At 35.1% G+C, this 18,728-nt stretch overlaps 2 protein-coding genes across 5 annotated transcripts in view; one reads left to right on the top strand and one right to left on the bottom strand.

Annotated features, from left to right (window-relative positions):
• The window catches only part of LOC101894751 (neurexin-4), a 36,987-nt gene extending 35,296 nt beyond the window's left edge, over positions 1-1,691 (top strand). For all 4 annotated transcript variants that reach the window (XM_011293244.3, XM_005181167.4, XM_005181166.4 and 1 more), the window contains one exon: positions 133-1,691. In XM_011293244.3, the coding sequence (XP_011291546.1) occupies positions 133-323 (191 nt within the window). In that variant the 3' untranslated portion in view covers positions 324-1,691. The remainder of the gene's footprint in view (positions 1-132) is intronic.
• Positions 1,692-12,158: 10,467 nt separating this feature from the next.
• Positions 12,159-17,996, bottom strand: LOC101895026 (uncharacterized). Its single transcript, XM_011293245.3, has 3 exons — positions 17,918-17,996; positions 14,758-15,338; positions 12,159-13,320 (listed from the first exon to the last, which is right to left on the bottom strand). The coding sequence occupies exons 2-3, from the start codon at positions 15,220-15,222 to the stop codon at positions 12,961-12,963; spliced, it is 825 nt and encodes a 274-aa protein (XP_011291547.1). The 5' UTR covers positions 15,223-15,338; positions 17,918-17,996; the 3' UTR covers positions 12,159-12,960.
• Between the last annotated feature and the right edge of the window lie 732 nt (positions 17,997-18,728).

Here is an 18,728-nt window from a genome sequence, read left to right as displayed (position 1 = left end):
GTGAGTGCTTTTTTTTAGGACAAAACAGATGTGTGCATAGACCGTGACCACCCGTTTCCTCTTTTATTCAAATCAATTCAAATGTTTAAAGGTTTAATCATATTTTATAATTATTGCAATCTTCTATTTCAGTTCTGCTCATCATTCTGTTCCTATTGCTGATATTGATGATCTTCCTAATTGGCCGCTATTTGCACCGACACAAAGGTGACTACCTCACACACGAAGATCAAGGAGCTGATGGCGCTGACGACCCAGATGAGGCTGTTGTACATTCTACCACCGGCCATCAAGTGACCAAACGAAAAGAATGGTTCATATAGTTTGAAATGCCCCACGTCGATGAGTGGTCAACGTAGTAGGTCTAGAAGAAACAAACAAAACATCAATCCAAACAGAGAATGCAAATTTGAAACTGAAAAGCGTTAAAGATGTCCATTAAACATAAACTGTTATCAAGCAAAGGCTTTTACTAAGTGCGTTTAACAGTAACGACGACGACGACAATGACGATGACAAACAAACCTTAAACAACAAAGCTGGCCTTAAAACGTTGATTATGAAATGATAAACATAACTAAGTCTTCGTAAATGCTGATTTTTTATACGACACTGCCAATTATTTTGCAGAAAACGACACTTAATTTTTGCTTGCAACTTTATTTGTTTACTTTTCTTTTTCAGTTTTTCTTTATGATTCTTATTATGTTATGTCACAATCGAAAAAAAAAAAACGAAATCTCTATATTATTATACAAAAGTTTGGTTTAATTTGGAAAATCAACACACAGACTTTTTGAGTTCTTATACCGTCCATTATTTGTATTTTTAGTTGTTAGTTTCATTTTATTAATCTTAAGTTTATTCTTTTTTAATATCTTTACAATAACAGCGAACATGTGCTCATGCGAAACATAATTTGAAATGAAAAACAAAAAAAACTATTTGAAAACATCCCCATTTTGTTTTGTAAATAAGAAAATGTTTGTGTTGCGTAGAGCTATAGCGCGTTGTGTCCAAAATCGAATTGAATCGAATAGTAATTTTTTATCTTTACGACAAGAACAAACATTGTATACACGTTTTTCTACATCTGTCTACTCCCACTACATACCCCCCACCACCACCACAGTTCTGCAGCTTCTTATTACAAAAGATGACGTTTCCTTTCAATGAAAACGTGTTACTACATTCCATTATAATCATATACATACAAATTGTATTGTGTTAAATGCATAATTTTAAAATTATTTTTTTTATGTAGAAATTAGTTTTGTTACAATTTAACAAAAAAAAAAAAAAGATAATAAAAACAAAAGAATAAAAACCATATTTGCATTGAAATTTTACAAGTAATTATAATACAAATAATTGAATAAATACATTATTATTGAGTAAACATTAAATGAAATGTTGAAAATAAGGCAGCCGAATAAGCGAGAACATTAAGTGCAACTAAGTCAATGCAGGTTGATACTACAAAACATCCATCAAAAACAATAGAACAAAATGAGAAGAAGATGAAATTCATCACAACTTTATTGTGGTAATTGAATATTTATTGTGAATTGAATATATATTTTTGTCCTCGGTAATAAAGATACAAAGTTTAGTATTTTAATAAATAAAGTTAGATTACTATACAATAAAAATAAAGAAAATGAGAACAATAAATTTCAATACATCGCAAATTAAGAGAATAGTTTTCTTTACCACTGGCCTTGAAATAATGCAATAAAAAAGGAAATTAAAAAACAAATTTTACTTGAGTTTTGCCTTGTTAAGGCGAAGATCATATGTTTTATGATTTATGTGTTTGTTTGTGCTCGTCTCGAAAGAGAAAATTTTACTTTATTTTTTATAATTAACGCATTCTTAAAAATTGCCCGAAAGTAATTTTCTCGTTTTTGTGGGAAGTATTTTCTCTTTTGGAAAACATCACATACAGGGTGAGATGAAAAAACTTTAACCAACTTTAGATAGTTGTCATTTCTAAGCCACTCGTGCGACAGCTGTTAAAATTATTCCATTGACAGCTCATTATATTGTTTACAAGCATACGAAAGCATTTTTGGTGAGTATTTTCCAGAAAAAAAAGTTATTCGTGATGGATAGTGCGATTTCTTCATATTTGGCTGGAAAACCACAAGTGGCTATCGTTAGAGCATTTATTTAAATGTGAATAAATCTTTTGTGTCTCGTACCATCGTTCATTACCGTGATACCATTCGTCAAGTATTGAAAAAAAAGCTCGTAAAGCCATTGAAATTCCAGAAAGTGCAAGAACTTACACCGCAACAGAAGGAAAATAGACTCAAAAGAGCTAAATAGTTGCATCGCTTGGCCAAAAGTGGTGAACTGCCGAATTTGGTTTTCTCCGATGAGAAAACATTCGTTGTCAAGCAGTTTGTAAACAAACAAAATGATCGTGTTTACTTGCCAAAGAGGTCAGCTGAAAATGTGCACCTTCGGTTGGCCACCAGAACTCAAGCGCCGGTTATGGTGATGGTGTGGGCCGCCATAACAGCTGGTGGTCACTCTTCGCTCGTATTAATCAACCGTGGTATTAGAATAAATGCCGAATAATATCGCGAAAATATTCAGGAGGGTGTATTAAAGCCTTGGGTACGCAAACATTCCAACAGGACTCAACACCATCGCACACAGCACGCGTCAAGAATGGTTACAAAATGAGGTTACTCGCTTAATTTCCACCGCACAATGGCCACCAAAATCTTCGGATACCAATCCGGTGAGCTGTAGTGTCTGGAGTATTTTTGAAAGCAAGTTTGGGACTAAAAATAAATCAAAGTGTCGATCAACTCAAGCAATACCGCAGAGCAACATTCGGGCAGCGTGTGACGGTTTCATTAGCCGTTTGAAGGCCACAATTCGTGCCAAAGGTAACCAATCCGAACAAATCTAAACTTATTCTAAAATTTGATGCTATTTCCGACATTTTTTGCTTTCATTCAATAAAATTAAAAAAAAAATGTAAAAATTATGGCGTTTGACTTTGTTGTAGTTATTTTTATCTCAACCTGTATAACAACCTCCGATTTGCATCGTATAAGAAAACAGACAAAACATTTTAAAATGTTTGACATATAAATGTTCCCAAGCTTTTATGAATCTACCACATACATTCTTCTACCATGCTAGCTATTAAACAACAATTTATATTGGCAGCAGTGACTGTGTGCGTGGTGTGCCCAACTAAAAATCAGTAGATCATGAGGTCAAGTCCAAAATCATGCAAATAAATAACAAAACAAAAACCAGTAAAGAAAGTCTTAAAGTCGGGCGAGGCCGACTTTATGATACCCTACACCACTTTGCTAATTTAGTAGAGCTCCACATAACAATTAAAAGTTTTTATGGGAGAATTCAATCATAGATGCTATGATTATAATGATAATTTGAAGTTCAAAGGACTAAATATGCCGAAGCATTTGTTTCTTTTAAATTCGGACTTGTATTGCCCATTTGGTGCAACATTAATTTGAAATCAGATAAAGATATATATGGGATCTATATCCAAATCTGAACCGATCTCGATAAAATTTGGCAAAGATATTTCTGAGCTGCATTTGATATATTTTCCTGAATATCGTTTTTACGGAGTGCATATTATGGCTGTGGGTAAAAAAAATACAACATATCGGATTAACAGTATATATGGGAGCTATATCTATATCTGAACCGATCTTCACCAAATTTGGCATAATAGCTTCTAGACTAAATTCGGTCGTATGTGCCAAATTCCATCCCATTTGGGCAAATATTAGTCGTTTGGTGCACAATAAAAGATAATTCGGACGAAGTTATATATGGAAGATATATACAAATCCGAACCGATCTCGATAAAATTTAGCAAAGATATTTCTGAGTTGTATTTTGATATATTTCCCCAAATATTGTTGTTACAGAGTGAAATTACGGCTGCGGAGGACTAAAATAACAAATCGGGTGAACAATAAATATTGGAGCTATAGCTATATCTGAACCGATTTCGATCAAATTTGGCATTCTTATTTTCAGGCCTAATTTGGTTGTATGTGCAAAATTTGGTGCACAATAAAATGCAAATCGGACGAAGATATATATGGGAGCTATATCTAAATTTTTACCGTTTATCTCCAATTTCAATAGGGTTCGTCTTTGGGCCAAACAAATGATTTGTGCAAAATTTCATCTGGATCGGGCAATAAATACGAACTGTACTTTGTTTACAAAAATACATGGACAGACGGACGGACGGACATGCATAAATCGACAATCGAAATCGAATGTGATTCTATGCAGATCATCAAAGGGAACTATGGGTCTATCTCGTTTCCTTTTGCCTGTTACAAACAAATGCACAAAGACATAATACCCTGACCACCTTGTGGTGTAGGGTATAATGAAGTATGAAATTAAATATTAATTCAAATCTAAAGCTCTATAAAGATAACGACTACTTTCTTGAACTTATTAGATAATGAAATTTTTTGCTGGGAACAACCTTCCTAACTTTGGGATCTAGAATAGAATAATCGACTTACCTGGTACTTGGCAACGTCACATAGTTAAAGTCAGTTTTGTTGTTTATATTATTATTTATTGTATTTCGAATACTGTTATTTAAATTTATTTAGATACGTCTACAATTTATTCGTTTATATTATTGTTATTATTAAGTACAACAACAGTAATCTACTAATGATAGTATTAAACTAAAAAAAATTTTAATTAATGACTCAGTTTTTTTAATTAATGCGATTACCGAAATTATTTGACTTTTTTAAGTACCTAAATAAGGAGAGTTTTGAGGTTAATTTGTTGGGATTCTGATGTTATTTTATTGTGTCAAAATAGTCAAGTTTCGGAAAGGTCATCATTAGTTCCCTCAGATTTTTGCGTTGGGATTTTCTGCGCAGGACTTCATTGACATCATGGTACAATTAAGAGAAGGTAGGTCAACTTTGAAAAAAATACAAGTATAGAGGTCTACCTGTTTGGCTTGTAATGTCAGTATTAATATCAAAACACTAAAAAACAAACAACTTGTTGCATTTATTTTGAATAAATAATTGAAAAACGCGATAACTGAATGAAAGGTCAACACTTCTTTTCAAAATCATGTACTATATATCTCTAAATGATTATTTCGCTACAAAAACTCTAGATTTTGTCAATGCATACGATGAAATAAACATTTTGATAACATCCGAATTTGAATGTTTTCTGAACAATTTTTTTGTTATTGAAAAGAAAACACATACATAAACAAATAAAGATGACATATTAAGCCAAGAAAATAAAAAAATTAAAATCATATGGTATCATAGCCCTTCCTTGATATCATTGTACCATGATTGACATGGTAACTTTTATTCCCTTTGAAATTGCATGGGATTTTTTTGAAAAAATGACATACGAAAACAATTTCACAATTATCAACAAATACAGGGTGAAATAAAAAAACTGCAACCAACTTCAACCAAATATTCCAGTGACAGCTTATATTGTTTACAAGCGAACAAAAGCATTTTGGTGGGAATTTTCCAGAGAAAAAGTTATTCGTGATGGAATTAAACCGTGATAGTGTGATTTTTTATTTTCGGCTGGGAAACCACAAGAGCACTCCACCATTTAAATGTGAATAAATTTTTGTGTCTCGTACCATCGCTCGTTACCGTGGTTGTTGTTGTTGTTGTAACAGTAGTACATGCATGTGTTTGCGTTCTGCTAATCTGGTTCCAGCTCCAGGTTTAGAAATTCGGCTACGACTGTAGCCAGAGATCTTCTGGAGTGAGTTGGGTAGGTTTGGCTGTGCAATTAAAGAGGTGCAGCGTATTTTGCGGGCCTGTATCGCACGCCGAGCAGGCGTCATGCACGTCTTCGTGCCTAATACGAATTGAGACGACTACACCATCCTGAACGTAATTGCGCCAAAACTACCCTGGTTTGTCTAGGCAGCTGACGTTCTTCAGCTGCAATGGATGGGGGGTGGACGGCATTCACTTTATAATTGCTAATAGCATCCGCGACTGCATCGGTATGAATGCCACTCAGATCATCTATGTCCTTCCTGTTTCGCTTGGTGGGTGAGGTTTATCCACCATATGATGGTAGGGATGACTCTCACGGTAACACCCAAGCAGGTACTGCAACGAAAGCATATGATTATGCTGACGTAAGGAAGGACTTTCGCCTCCTCATGTAAATAGTCCAGTGGTGTCATGAGAAGGCACCCTGTCGCAGTTCTCAGGGCAGCGTTCTGGCAGGTCTGGATATGCTTCCACTGCATAGCACTAGTATTCGCAGACCACACTGGAGCCGCATAGCTGACCACAGACTGACCTATCGCGTTATAAGAGGTCAACAAGGTTTCTTTGTCCGCACTCCAATTGCTGCCGGCTAGCGCCTTGAGGACCTTGTTCCTACTTTTCATCTTATAACAGATAGCTGTGGCTTGCGCGGACGACTTGAACATACTGTCGAACCTGACCCCAAGAATCTTGGGTTAGTTCGTGGTCGGTATTAGTTTCCCCTCGACCTGCACATTCAGCTGTGTTCTCATCTCCGCAGACCATGTGGTAAAAAGTGTGGCCGTTGATGCGGCAAGTTCCGCGAAATAGGGGTTCAGCCTTTCGCATATGTCTACCGTGATACTGGTAGCGTATCCCGGCGTCAAGAAAGGGGACGGAAGAAAACACGAACATCAGCAGAAATGGTTCGAAAAGTAAAGAATAGACTTGATCTAAACCCGCGTCGCAGTGGCTGAAAAATGGCTCGAGAGCTGAACATATCGCAATATTCCATTCGGCCAATATTGAAAAATGAGTTCAGAGTAAAGCCATTGAAATTCCTAAAAGTGCAAGAACTTGCACCGCAATAGAAAGAAAATAGATTCAAAAGAGCTAAAGAGTTGCTTCGCTTGGCCGAAAGTGGTGAACTTCCGAATTTGGGTTTCTCCGATGAGAAAACATTCGTTGTCCAGCAGTCTACAAACAATCAAAATGATCGTGTTTACTTGCCAAAGAGGTCAGCTGAAAATGTGCACCTTCGGTTGATGGTGTGGTAGACGTTTGGTGCACAATAAAAGGTAAATCGGACGAAGAGATATATCCAAATCCGAACGGATCTCGATAAATTTTTGCAAATGTATTTTTGAGCTGTATTTGATATGTTTCCCCAAATATTGTTGTTACAGAGTGTACATTACGGCTGCCGAGGACAAAAATAACAAATCGGATGAAAAATATATATGGAAGCTATAGCTATATCTGAACCGATTTCGATCGAATTTGGCATACTTATTTTCAGGCCTAATTTGTTTGTATGATATTACACGTTTGGTGCACAATAAAAGGCAAATCGGACGAAGATATATATGGGAGCTATATCTAAATTTTGGCCGATTATTTCAAGTTCAATAGGGTTCGTCCTTGGGCCAAACAAATGATTTGTGCAAAAGTTCATCTGGATAGGGCAATAAATGCGAACTGTACTTTGTTTACAAAAATACATGGACAGACGGACGGACGGACATGCATAAATCGACTCAGAATGTGATTCTATGCAGATCATCAAAAGGAACTATGGGTCTATCTCGATCCTTTTGCCTGTTACAAACAAATGCACAAAGACATAATACCCTGACCACCTCGTGGTGTAGGATATAAATAGCAGACGGTTTTGTCGACAGTCTATATCCATGTATTTAAATATATTTTGATTTTCGCTATGATTATCCAAAATGGTGACCCTTTATGGAGGAAGTACCAGTAATGTAATGAGGAAGTGGATCAGTAATGCCACTTCGCATCTGACCTAAGCCGAATATAAATATTAAGACGTGTTAAGTTTGCGCTATATATACTACTTCCTCCACTTTACATGGGATGTGTTTTTTTTTGAAAAGGTTTAACCATTTATTCCAGTTTTAAATTTCGTCTCATACTGTTAGAAATATTGAGATGTGCAAGGTTAAAAGAAAACCGGACATTTATTACGGACGTTAAATCAACTTAGAATTTTACGCTGATCAAGAATATGTATACTTTGTTGGGTACTTTAATAGTAGGTTTGCAGTTTACGAGATTTAGAAGACCCAGTGGATTTAAATTGCTAATTCCATGCATAAAGTAATATAATAACACTCTATTTGACACATTGAAAAATATTTGAAATTGTTCTTATGTATGTATCGAATATAAACCATATTTCATTTGTTGCTTTATGGTATATATGTATTTTTAATTCTAAATAAAAATTATAATATATTCCTATATTAAAAAAAAAGTATTTTTGTTTATATATATTTTTATATTCTATAAATACGTATGAATATATGTATATATTTACTATAATAATTATCAAAATTATTTTGTTTGTGTATTAAATACTTACTTTAATACTTTTAAATTTAATACCAATAATTATAATTTAATGGTTTATTTAATACTACTACAGCAATGTATGGTTTCTGTGTGTTTTTAATAAATTTCCTATAACAAACAATTCCTGGTGGGTATAAGTTAATTTGTTTGATTCAGTTTTCCAAAAATTATGTCTTCAATTAAAAAAGAACATTTCAGTTATCTGTGGTCATGGTAGAAGAATACGGGTAGTCACATTGACACAGCTGCTGAGAAAATGAACTGTCAAAAAAATTATAAAAAAAATTATAAATATTATTGAAATTCGTTGAAATCTGTTGAAAAATGCATGTCATAACAACCACCGATTGACTTCTTACAAAAAAAACACATAAAAATATTTTTATTTATGAAAAAACTTTTGACATATCAATGTAGGTATAGGTAGAAGCGTCGACACAGCTGCTGAGACATTGAACTGCCAAACCAATTTTGGAATTGAAAATGTTGAATGAAAAATTATTTAAAAGTTGTAAAAATTTTTGAAAACCCGAATTAGGGTAAGTGTACCAGTAGTCGGCACTTTTAGGCTTTTCAATATTTCAATCTTTCGACATTCTGAGTGAAATCTTTCAATTGCAGAAAAATAAAGTTGTTCAGATTCCAAATTTTGTTTACTTTTCGATATAATAAACAAAAATTGAATTTGTTTTTATTAAATTGGCAAAATTTGCAATTTTATAGTAGTTTTTTGCCAGTAGTCGGCACCATTTTCCAATGATCGGCATGTCCATTTGCCAGTAGTCGGCATATGGTATTTCAGTAAAAAAAATATTATTTTGTATATTTTTTTATTTCAAATAGTATAAGACAATGCTATATTAATAATTCACTGTTTAATTAACTAATTTCGTTTTTAAATATTGTTTTATTTAATTATCATTCAAAACCAAATATAGGTAGAAAATCAAGAATAGGAACACTGTTGCCTTTTTTTGCAATTATTTAATTATTTGGTCAATTCCATTTTTAGTTAAGTTTAAATTTCAAAACTGCCGACTACTGGGACATGCCGAAGTTGGGCGCACTTACCCTATAATAGCCTCTGAAAGACGTCGTATAAGAAAAAATATAAAAATCATTGATTTTTTGTTTTTCAAAACAATAAACACATACACTAAAATGGCAGAAGTCGGACACACTTAGAAAAAATTGTAATCAGCTGGTAGTTCTTCCTTACCTTTTTATTGTACTATGTTCACCTATATTCTTCTACCATGGTGATACGTCAATTATTAGGTTTACCCCGGACAAACATTTGTATGTAGCGTACTTTTAAGGATAGATCCAAGGTATGTTTATTAGGTTTGCCTTTTCCTGCACGAATTGTTAAGCAGCTTTTATCTGAGATATGAAGGTGTTTTAATTCTCATTTCCAACAAAACTGTAAAAAGTAAACAGACGGAACCGCTACAAAAACCTCAAAGCAATCAGCTGATTTATCAAAACAAAATAATTTGTTCTCCATAAAAAGAAATGAAGCACACAAAAATTGAAAGTGACCTGATAAACAAAGCAATTAGGTTTGCGATTTTCAAAATACAGATGTTTTAGAATTGAATTGTTTATACCGAATGTAGCCGTTATATTAGGGTCTATACGACGACGTGCACCTGCATCATCAAAATCAAAAGGTACTACTATATGGGAGCTATACCAAAACGTGGACCTGCACAGACTATTTTCTGTCTGAGGCTGTAGTATCCATTACGGACTTCAAATACAAAATTTGAAACAACTCCGCTGAATAATGTCGTTAAAATCATCAAAATACCTAATATCGGGAAGTGCCTCTATATGGGGGCTATACGAAGGCTATACTACGGACCTGCACAGACAATCTTCTGTCATAGGCTGTAGTATGCATTACCAACTTCGAACACCAAATTTGAAACAATTCCGACGAATAATATCTATAAAATCATCAAAGTGCCGAATATCGGGAGGTACCGTTATATGGGGGCTGTACCAAAACGTGAACCTACATGGTCCATTTTCAATACCAATAGTCAGACATAATATACATTTGAGTAAAATTTTATCAACCCACTTTATTTCGCTCGGAAGCAAGAGTGATTTCTACACACTGCCAGACGGATAGACGGACGGACATCCCTAAATCGTCTTAGAATTTTAAGCTGATCAAGAATACATATACTTTGTGGGGTCTAAAATGTATATTTCGTTACAAACAGAATGACAAACTTAATATACCCTCCATACTATGGTGGAGGGTATAAAATCTACACAACAAAAATTGAGGGTATGATTATTACGGGGACCTCGAATTCTCTAATTGCAGCTTCCGGCACGCTTGGCTGTTACAATAGGATGTTTAGGGATGTTACAATAGGAAAGAAAAAGTTAATATACCCTCCTTTTAAAGGGTATAACATATTGTCCGGTAAGAAATTTGCAAACACTTAATAAAAAACTGTAAAATTTTTTCTCTCGAAATGTTCTATTTTAGATTTACACCCAAATATAATGACTATATTTTTAAGATTTTAACAGAATTTTTAAAGGATTTTCTTCTTTTGAAAATTTCTAAATTCGTTCCAAATGGTGGGGGTATTCAAAGTTAAGGTGTGAATACATAAAACACTTTGTTGACTGGTTTAAGTCATCTTCGTAGAGAAACGAAGGAGTTTTAGATTGGCTTAGATCGATTTTGGCCCCACGCTCCTTTGTTATTTTCCGAAGAAGCCAGCCGATGACTAAAGCCAGTCAAAACGTTTTATGTATTCTCACCTTTATAGCTTTTTACTTGTTATACCCTACACCACAAGATGGTCAGGATATTATGTCTTTGTACATTTGTTTTGTAACAGGCAAAAGGAAAGGAGATAGACCCATAGTTCCTTTTGATGATCTGCATAAAATCACTTTCTGAGTTGATTTATGCATGTCAGTCCGTCTGTCCATGTATTCGTGTGAACAAAATGCAGGTCGCATTTATTATCCGATTGAGATGAAATTTTCCAAACAACATTTGTTTGACCCAAGAACGAATTGGAGATTGAAATTGGAGATAATCGGTAAAAATTTAGATATAGCTCCCATATATATATTCGTCCGATTTGCCTTTTATTGTGCACCAAACGTGTAATATCAGCCCGAATAGTATGGAATTTTGCACATACAACCAAATTAATCCTGAAAATAAGTATGCCAAATTTGATCGAAATCGGTTCAGATATGGCTATAGCTCCCATATATATTGTTCATCCGATTTGTTATTTTTGTCTTCCGCAGCCGTAATATGCACTCTATAACAACAATATTTGGGAAAATATATCAAATGCAGCTCAGAAATACCTTTGCTAAATTTTATCGAGGTCGGTTCGGATTTGGATATATCTTCCATATATATCTTTATCTGATTTCAAATTAATTTTGCACCAAATGGGCAATATAAGTCCGAATTTAAAAGAAACATATGCTTCGACATATTTAGTCCTTTGAACTTTAAATTATACTTATAATCATAGCGTGTATGATTGAATTCTCCCATAAAAACTTTTAATTGTTATGTGCAGCTCTACTAAATTAGCAAAGTGGTGTAGGGTATCATAAAATCGGCCCCGCCCGACTTTATGACTTTCTTTACCGTTTTTTTTTTCTGTTTGTGGCCAACTTCTTCCAATTTTGAGTTCTTATTTATTATTCAGAAAATTAAAAACAAACTGTATTCAAAATCAATGATTGGAAGAAACGCACATTGCAGCGCGTTTGTTAAAGATATTAACTAAAGTAATCATAATTAATAAAAACGAATTCCACGCTGTTAATTTTCTAAATAATGCTTGCATTGATCTTCTACCATACGAAAAAGGCTTTAAAGTCTATAATTTGGAGATTTTGATTTATAAACTACAATACTTTCACAATGTGTTCCTATTAATTATTAATAATAATTTAAAAAATATATTCTAAAATATATGTATCTATGTATTGATGGTGTCTAAATATTCGTATGTATATATGTAGATAACATTGATATGCACTATTTGCACTAAATGTTCATCTAAATGATATATGTATGTATATATGTATATACATACGTATGTATGTGTAGTGTTTATTACATAAATATATTACTATTCTAATTTGTTTCTCTTCTCTTGTTTTTAGTTCTAAATTTTAATAACAATATTTACACACTATAATTAAGAGGCTTCGTCAGATGATTGATTCTGTATCTACTTTGAGTTTGTCTACTTTCGATCCGAGATAATAGCCTACATTGTACTCACTTGACATGTAAAAGCACAACGGATTTTGAGTAAATTTAACCGAGCAACTCATGTCGTTTCGTTTCGTTGCCTTGACGACTTTCGTTTTCTTTGTTGCTTTATTTGATTTAATAAACATTGCTCTTGATTTTGTTTTCTTTTCGTTGTCGATCACTTCAAATTATATGATCGCTATCATCCTCCTCATCACCTCCTCCATTGTGGTCCAATAAGGCTGGATTCCGATGTGGTCCATGTATATAATAGCTTCTGGCGTACCAATCGTAAAGTAAGTCTCACAAAATCGTACAAATCGCAAACAGGGCTATCACGAAGAACATCATTGCGACGATGTCCTTGTGCAGGCTTCGATCACGATAGAATGGCCGGGTGCTGTACGATTCTTTGCGTATGCGGTTCAGCAGCCATAGCGGTATGACCAATTGCATAATGTCCGGCACCATGAAACCAATATCGCGTACAATTTGATGAGCATAACCTTCGCCGCGTACCACATTCAGAAAGAATTGATCAAAACTGCTGGCCACAATGTGCAGTATCGCAACGCCGACAATGCAGAAGACTTTCTTCGTTGTCACCGGATTTGTACTATCGGCTAAGTGCATAACCATGACAGAGGCCATGATTTCGGTTAACTGAAATGGGAATAAAGGAAAGGAAGAACAAATGTAAGTGACATCAGCTGTTCAATAATCAGTTGTTTTGTAAACAAACGAATGTAACGTGCTGAATCTCATACGAAAGATATTTTATAACAACTTACTTTACCTTTATTCAGGTTCTCATATTAACCTGGAAATGTACTTCAATTATTTCTTTGCTATTTTTATACCCTCCACCTTGAAATGGAGGGTATATTAATTTTGTCATTCCGTTTGCAACATCTCTAAAAATTCGTCGTAGACCCCATAAAGTATATAGAGGATAAGATGAAAAAACTGCAACCAACTTCAGACTGCTGTCATTTCTAAGCCACTCGTCCGAAAGCTGTTAAAATTATTCCAGTAAAAATTATTCCAACATCAGCAGAAGTGGTTCGAAATGTAAAGAAGCGACTTGATCGAAACCCGCGTCGCAGTGGCCGAAAAATATTGAAAATATTAAAAAATGAGCTCGGGGTAAAGCCATTGAAATTCCAAAAAGTGCAAGAACTTACACCGCAACAGAAAGAAAATAGACTCAAAAGACCTAAAGAGTTGCTTCGCTTGGCCAAAAGTGGTGAACTGCCGGATTTGGTTTTCTCCGATGAGAAAACATTCGTTGTCAAGCAGTTTGTAAAAAAACGAAATGATCGTGTTTACTTGCCAAAGAGGTCAGCTGAAAATTTGCACCTTCGGTTGGCCACCAGAACTCAAGCGCCGGCCATGGTGATGGTGTGGGCCGCCATAACAGCCGATGGTCGCTCTCCGCTCGTATTAATAGACCATGGCATGAGAATAAATGCTAAATATTATCGCGCCACTCATGAATGGTTACAAAATGAGAGTCCTCGCTTCATTTCCAGCGCACAATGTTCACCAAAATCTCCGGATATCAATCCGTTGGACTATTGTGTCTGGAGAATTTTGGAAAGCAAGGTTGGCACTAAAAAATACCAAAGTGTCGATCACCTCAAGCAAGCGCTTAGCCGGGAATGGGTCAAAATACCTCAGAGTAACATTTGGGCAGCGTATGACGGTTTCATTGGCCGTTTGAAGGCCATAATTCGTGCCAAAGGTGACTAAATCGAAAAAATCTAAAGTTATTCTAAAATTTGATGCTATTTCCGACATTTTTTGCTCTCATTCAATAGAATTTAAAAAAAATGTGAAAATTATGGCGTTTGACTTTGTTGCAGTTTTTTATCTCACCGTGTATATAATGTCAGTGTAAATTGGATAGATTTTTTTCATATTCAACCGAATTTTTCTATTTGGAGAAACTCGGCCCGGTATATCCATTACTCCAATAAATATTTTTTTAAAGTTGTTTGGTACTAGAGGTACAAAAACCTCAATTTGTTGAAAGTCGATTTAGAGTTGGATATAATTCATAGTTTTTTTTGTTACGGGAGATCTACTATATACGCATACCGTAAAAAATAGCTGATGATTCCATTGTTGATAGTAATCGTCATTGTAGTAGTTCAAATACGCCCACCATGCATAATAATGCGAGAATATTGACAAACTGAACAGCATCAACATTGAGTAGCGCACCCGCTGTTGCATTATCAGGACAATTAAACGCTTTATACACTCATACAGTCCGATGACGGCAAAAACGGTAAGCAGCCACATTTTAAAGGTGTTCTGTGTGGCATTAAAATACATGTGCTTGTAGGCGGCCACGCCCGATTCATAGGGACCCTTGAACACGGTGTCCCAACAGGAGCAGGTACAAAAATGCTTATCCACGTAACGGGCGTAATTCTCCCAAAAATACCATAAAATGGCCATGTGTGCGGGCGGTATCAAGGCGGGGGCTAAAGTACCACAGGCTGCTGGCAACCATTTGGCATCGAATATTTTGGTTAAGTGCACTGTTAGAATTTTCATTTTGTAGCTTCTTTTTTCCCTATTAGTTGTCTAATGGTAGCGGTGTAAAAATAGTCTTGGTTTCCTATGATAGCAGATTCGATTTTCTAACATAGATCACAGCATGTCCATATTGTCTGCAAGAAAATGAAAAAAAGAAATGTTAAATTATTCAGAGTTATATTTAAAAAAAGGCAAATGCTAGTGGTCTTTTCTGTACGACGATTCGAATGTGAACTCGAAACACCCATTCTTTGTATGCTTTTTAAATTTTTAATTTATATTCTATTTAAAAAATATTCATGAATGATATTCGGTTCGTGTTCATTTTCGTATCGTTATACAGAAACAGGCCCTAGGCAGAAAGGCATTTATGGATGTATTTTTAGAGGTGGTGGAAAATTGTTAGACAATAAAATTACAATTATAAAGCAACACGTATACATAGTGAAAACATTAAATTCGGTTTGACCGAAATTATAATACACCCCTCAATGAGGTTGTAATTTAATATTCGAATAAGATCCATTTCGAACTGCAATTTCAGTGAAATCAGTTGGAAAATTCAGTTAGTGGACCAATTTTGTCTATTTTCGCACATGGCATATTACTGATGCAAATATTAGGATGTTGGAGAAAGTTGGAGCAAAATCTGTGTAGTAAAATATTTTTTTGAAATTTTCTACCTATTGTGTGGGAGGTATCAGAAGGAGTGGACTGACATTGCCCATCTCCGAACTCTATCTATGTTTAATAATAATATTACTATGTATCAAGTTTGAACTAAATCAGGTACTCCCATTGAGAGTTATCGTGTACACCCGCCAGCCACACAGATATCGCTAAATCGACTCCAAATGTCCTGAAACGGATTTGATTCAGAGGGACCTAGGTTTAAAACCCTTATTTCGATGAGGCACTTTTGGACGTATCAAATGATATTCAGGGTGAGATGAAAAAACTGCGACCAACTTCAGACTGCTGTCATTCCTAAGCCACTCGTCTGACAGCTGTTTATTTGATGAGAATTTTCTAGAAAAAAAAGTTATTCGTGATGGAATTCAAGCGTGATAGTGTGATTTCTTTATATTTGGCTTGAAAACCACAAGTGGCTATCGTTAGAGCACTCCAGCATTTAAATGTGAATAAATCTTTTGTGTCTCGTACCATCGCTCGTTACCGTGAAACTGGTAGCGTAGTCCGACGTCAAGGAAGTGACGGAAGAAAACAGCAACATCAGCAGAAACGGTTCGAAAAGTAAAGAAGCGACTTGATCGAAACTCGCGTCGCAGTGGCCGAAAATGGCTTGTGAGCCGAACATATCGCAATATTCCATTCGGCAAATATTGAAAAATGATTTCGGAATAAACACATTTAAATTCCAAAAAGTACAAGAACCTACACCGCAACAGTGAGAAAATAGAGCTAAAGAGTTTGCTTCGCTTTGCTGAAAATGGTGAACTGCCGAATTTGGTTTTCTCCGATGAGAAAACATTCGTTGTCCAGCAGTTTGTAAACAAACAAAATGATCCTTTTAATTTGCCAAAGAAAATGTGCACCTTCGGTTGGCCAGCAGAACTCAGGCGCCGGCCATGGTGATGGTGTGGGCCGCCATAACAACCGATGGTCGCTCTCCTCTCGTATTAATCGACCGTGGCATCAGAATAAATGCCAAATATTATCGCGAAAATAATCTGGAGGGTGTATTAAAGCCTTGGGCACGCAAACATTTTGGCCGCAGACCTTGGACATTCCAAGAGGAGTCAGCGCCATCGTACTCAGCACGCGCCACCCAAGAATGTTTACAAAATGAGGTTCCTCTCTTAATTTCCAGCGCACAATGGCCACCAAAATCTCCGGATACCAATCAGTTGGACTATGGTGTCTGCAGTTGCAGTTTTTTATCTCACCCTGAATATCCTCTCTAGCCACATGACTGAGGATATGAATACAGACATAGATGACATAGACAGTGGCCCTCCACCATGGATGGACCCCTTACGAACAACGAATACCGAATTTCAAAACAAATCCAATTAAAATGTGGCTTACATCATCCAAATATACAGAGTATCGCACTGTATCGATATATGGGAGCTATTAGAAAACGTGGTCCTTTATTGATAATGTTATACCACAGAACGTAGAACTCATTACAATCTCTAACTACGAAAACAATAATCTAAATATCTAATTTTAGGAGCTACCGGGGTAATGGGTGCTATATAAAAAGGAGGAACTATATGTATAGTTATTGGTATCCATTACGAACATAAAATACAAAATGCAATACGAAGACTTCAATCTACTTATGTACCCTCACCCTTGCCGTTACATCGCAATCGAATCGAATTAGTGTTTCTCGTGCAAGACAATTTGTCCTGTGTATGTATTAGGTTAGCAATTACTTTTAAAGTTTACTAAAAAATTTCGTTAATAACTAACATTTCGTATATATTTTTTTAGAATTTAGAATTTTTTTGGGATCAAGCAAAATTAAAATTGACGTCAATTATATTGTTAGATATTCCAACATACAATTATGCAATTGACATTTGTCACACTTTCGTAATAACTGATTGACCGACCGGCACAGTTGCTTTACCCTTTCGCTGACACTTGTTGCGTATACGTCCGCAACTGTGGAAATTACTCGGCGTCAATCATACGCCCCGATGGTAGCAATCGCAATTCTCAAATGCATTCATTCACTCACCACTGCCTTTGCTGTTGATTTAAATTGAATTTTTGTTGTTATTCCACCTTGCGAAAGCTACCGCTTCACTAGAGACACGAAACCGTACAAATGACCAAAGTCATTGGCAAAGAATGTCGGGGCTCACATTCGCCAGAAAACGAAGCAACAAAAGAGAGTAACTTGTTCGCATGCAGTTCTTCACATTTAGGTTGCTTAGGTGTTCTTGTTGTTTGTTTTTAAATAAACACACACATGTGAACATGCAAATCCATGTGTGTGTTTGAGTGTGCGTGTGTGTAAACGTGTATGTATGTGCGTATGAGCATAAAGAACGGTTATTCTGTACAATACTGTATATAAATATATACCATGGGGTGTTTCGTTTGTAGCTGGAAGCGGCAGTATGGATGTTTTACTTGTTTCACATGGGAAAAGTTAAGGGACAGATAAAAATTTAAATGATTTCCGTAAATATATTTCTTTCGGAAACTAATGAAATGGTCAAACAATAAGAAGGCATGACATGGATAATGATATTATCTCATGCTAACATAACTAAGTGTACCAGTATCCGGCATTTTTAGGATTTTTAGTTCTTCAATCTTTCCCCAAATTAAAAGATTTTTTTAAATATAAGAAAGATAATTTATTCAGATTCGAGTTTTTGTTAAGTTTTCGAAAAAATAAACAAAGATTGAATCAATTTCTAATTAATTTGTAAGATATGCAATTTATTAAATTAGTGCTTTTTTGTCAGTAGTCGCACCTCTAGCCAATTGTTGGCATGATATCTTCCATAGCGATTTATTGTAAGGGAAAATAATATATT

The sequence above is a fragment of the Musca domestica genome, unplaced genomic scaffold (genome assembly GCF_030504385.1).
Source record: "Musca domestica strain aabys unplaced genomic scaffold, Musca_domestica.polishedcontigs.V.1.1 9, whole genome shotgun sequence".
In the NCBI taxonomy this organism is placed as follows: Eukaryota; Metazoa; Arthropoda; class Insecta; order Diptera; family Muscidae; genus Musca; species Musca domestica.
Note: the sequence above shows the minus strand (reverse complement) of the source record. Positions and strands in the feature narration are given on the sequence as shown.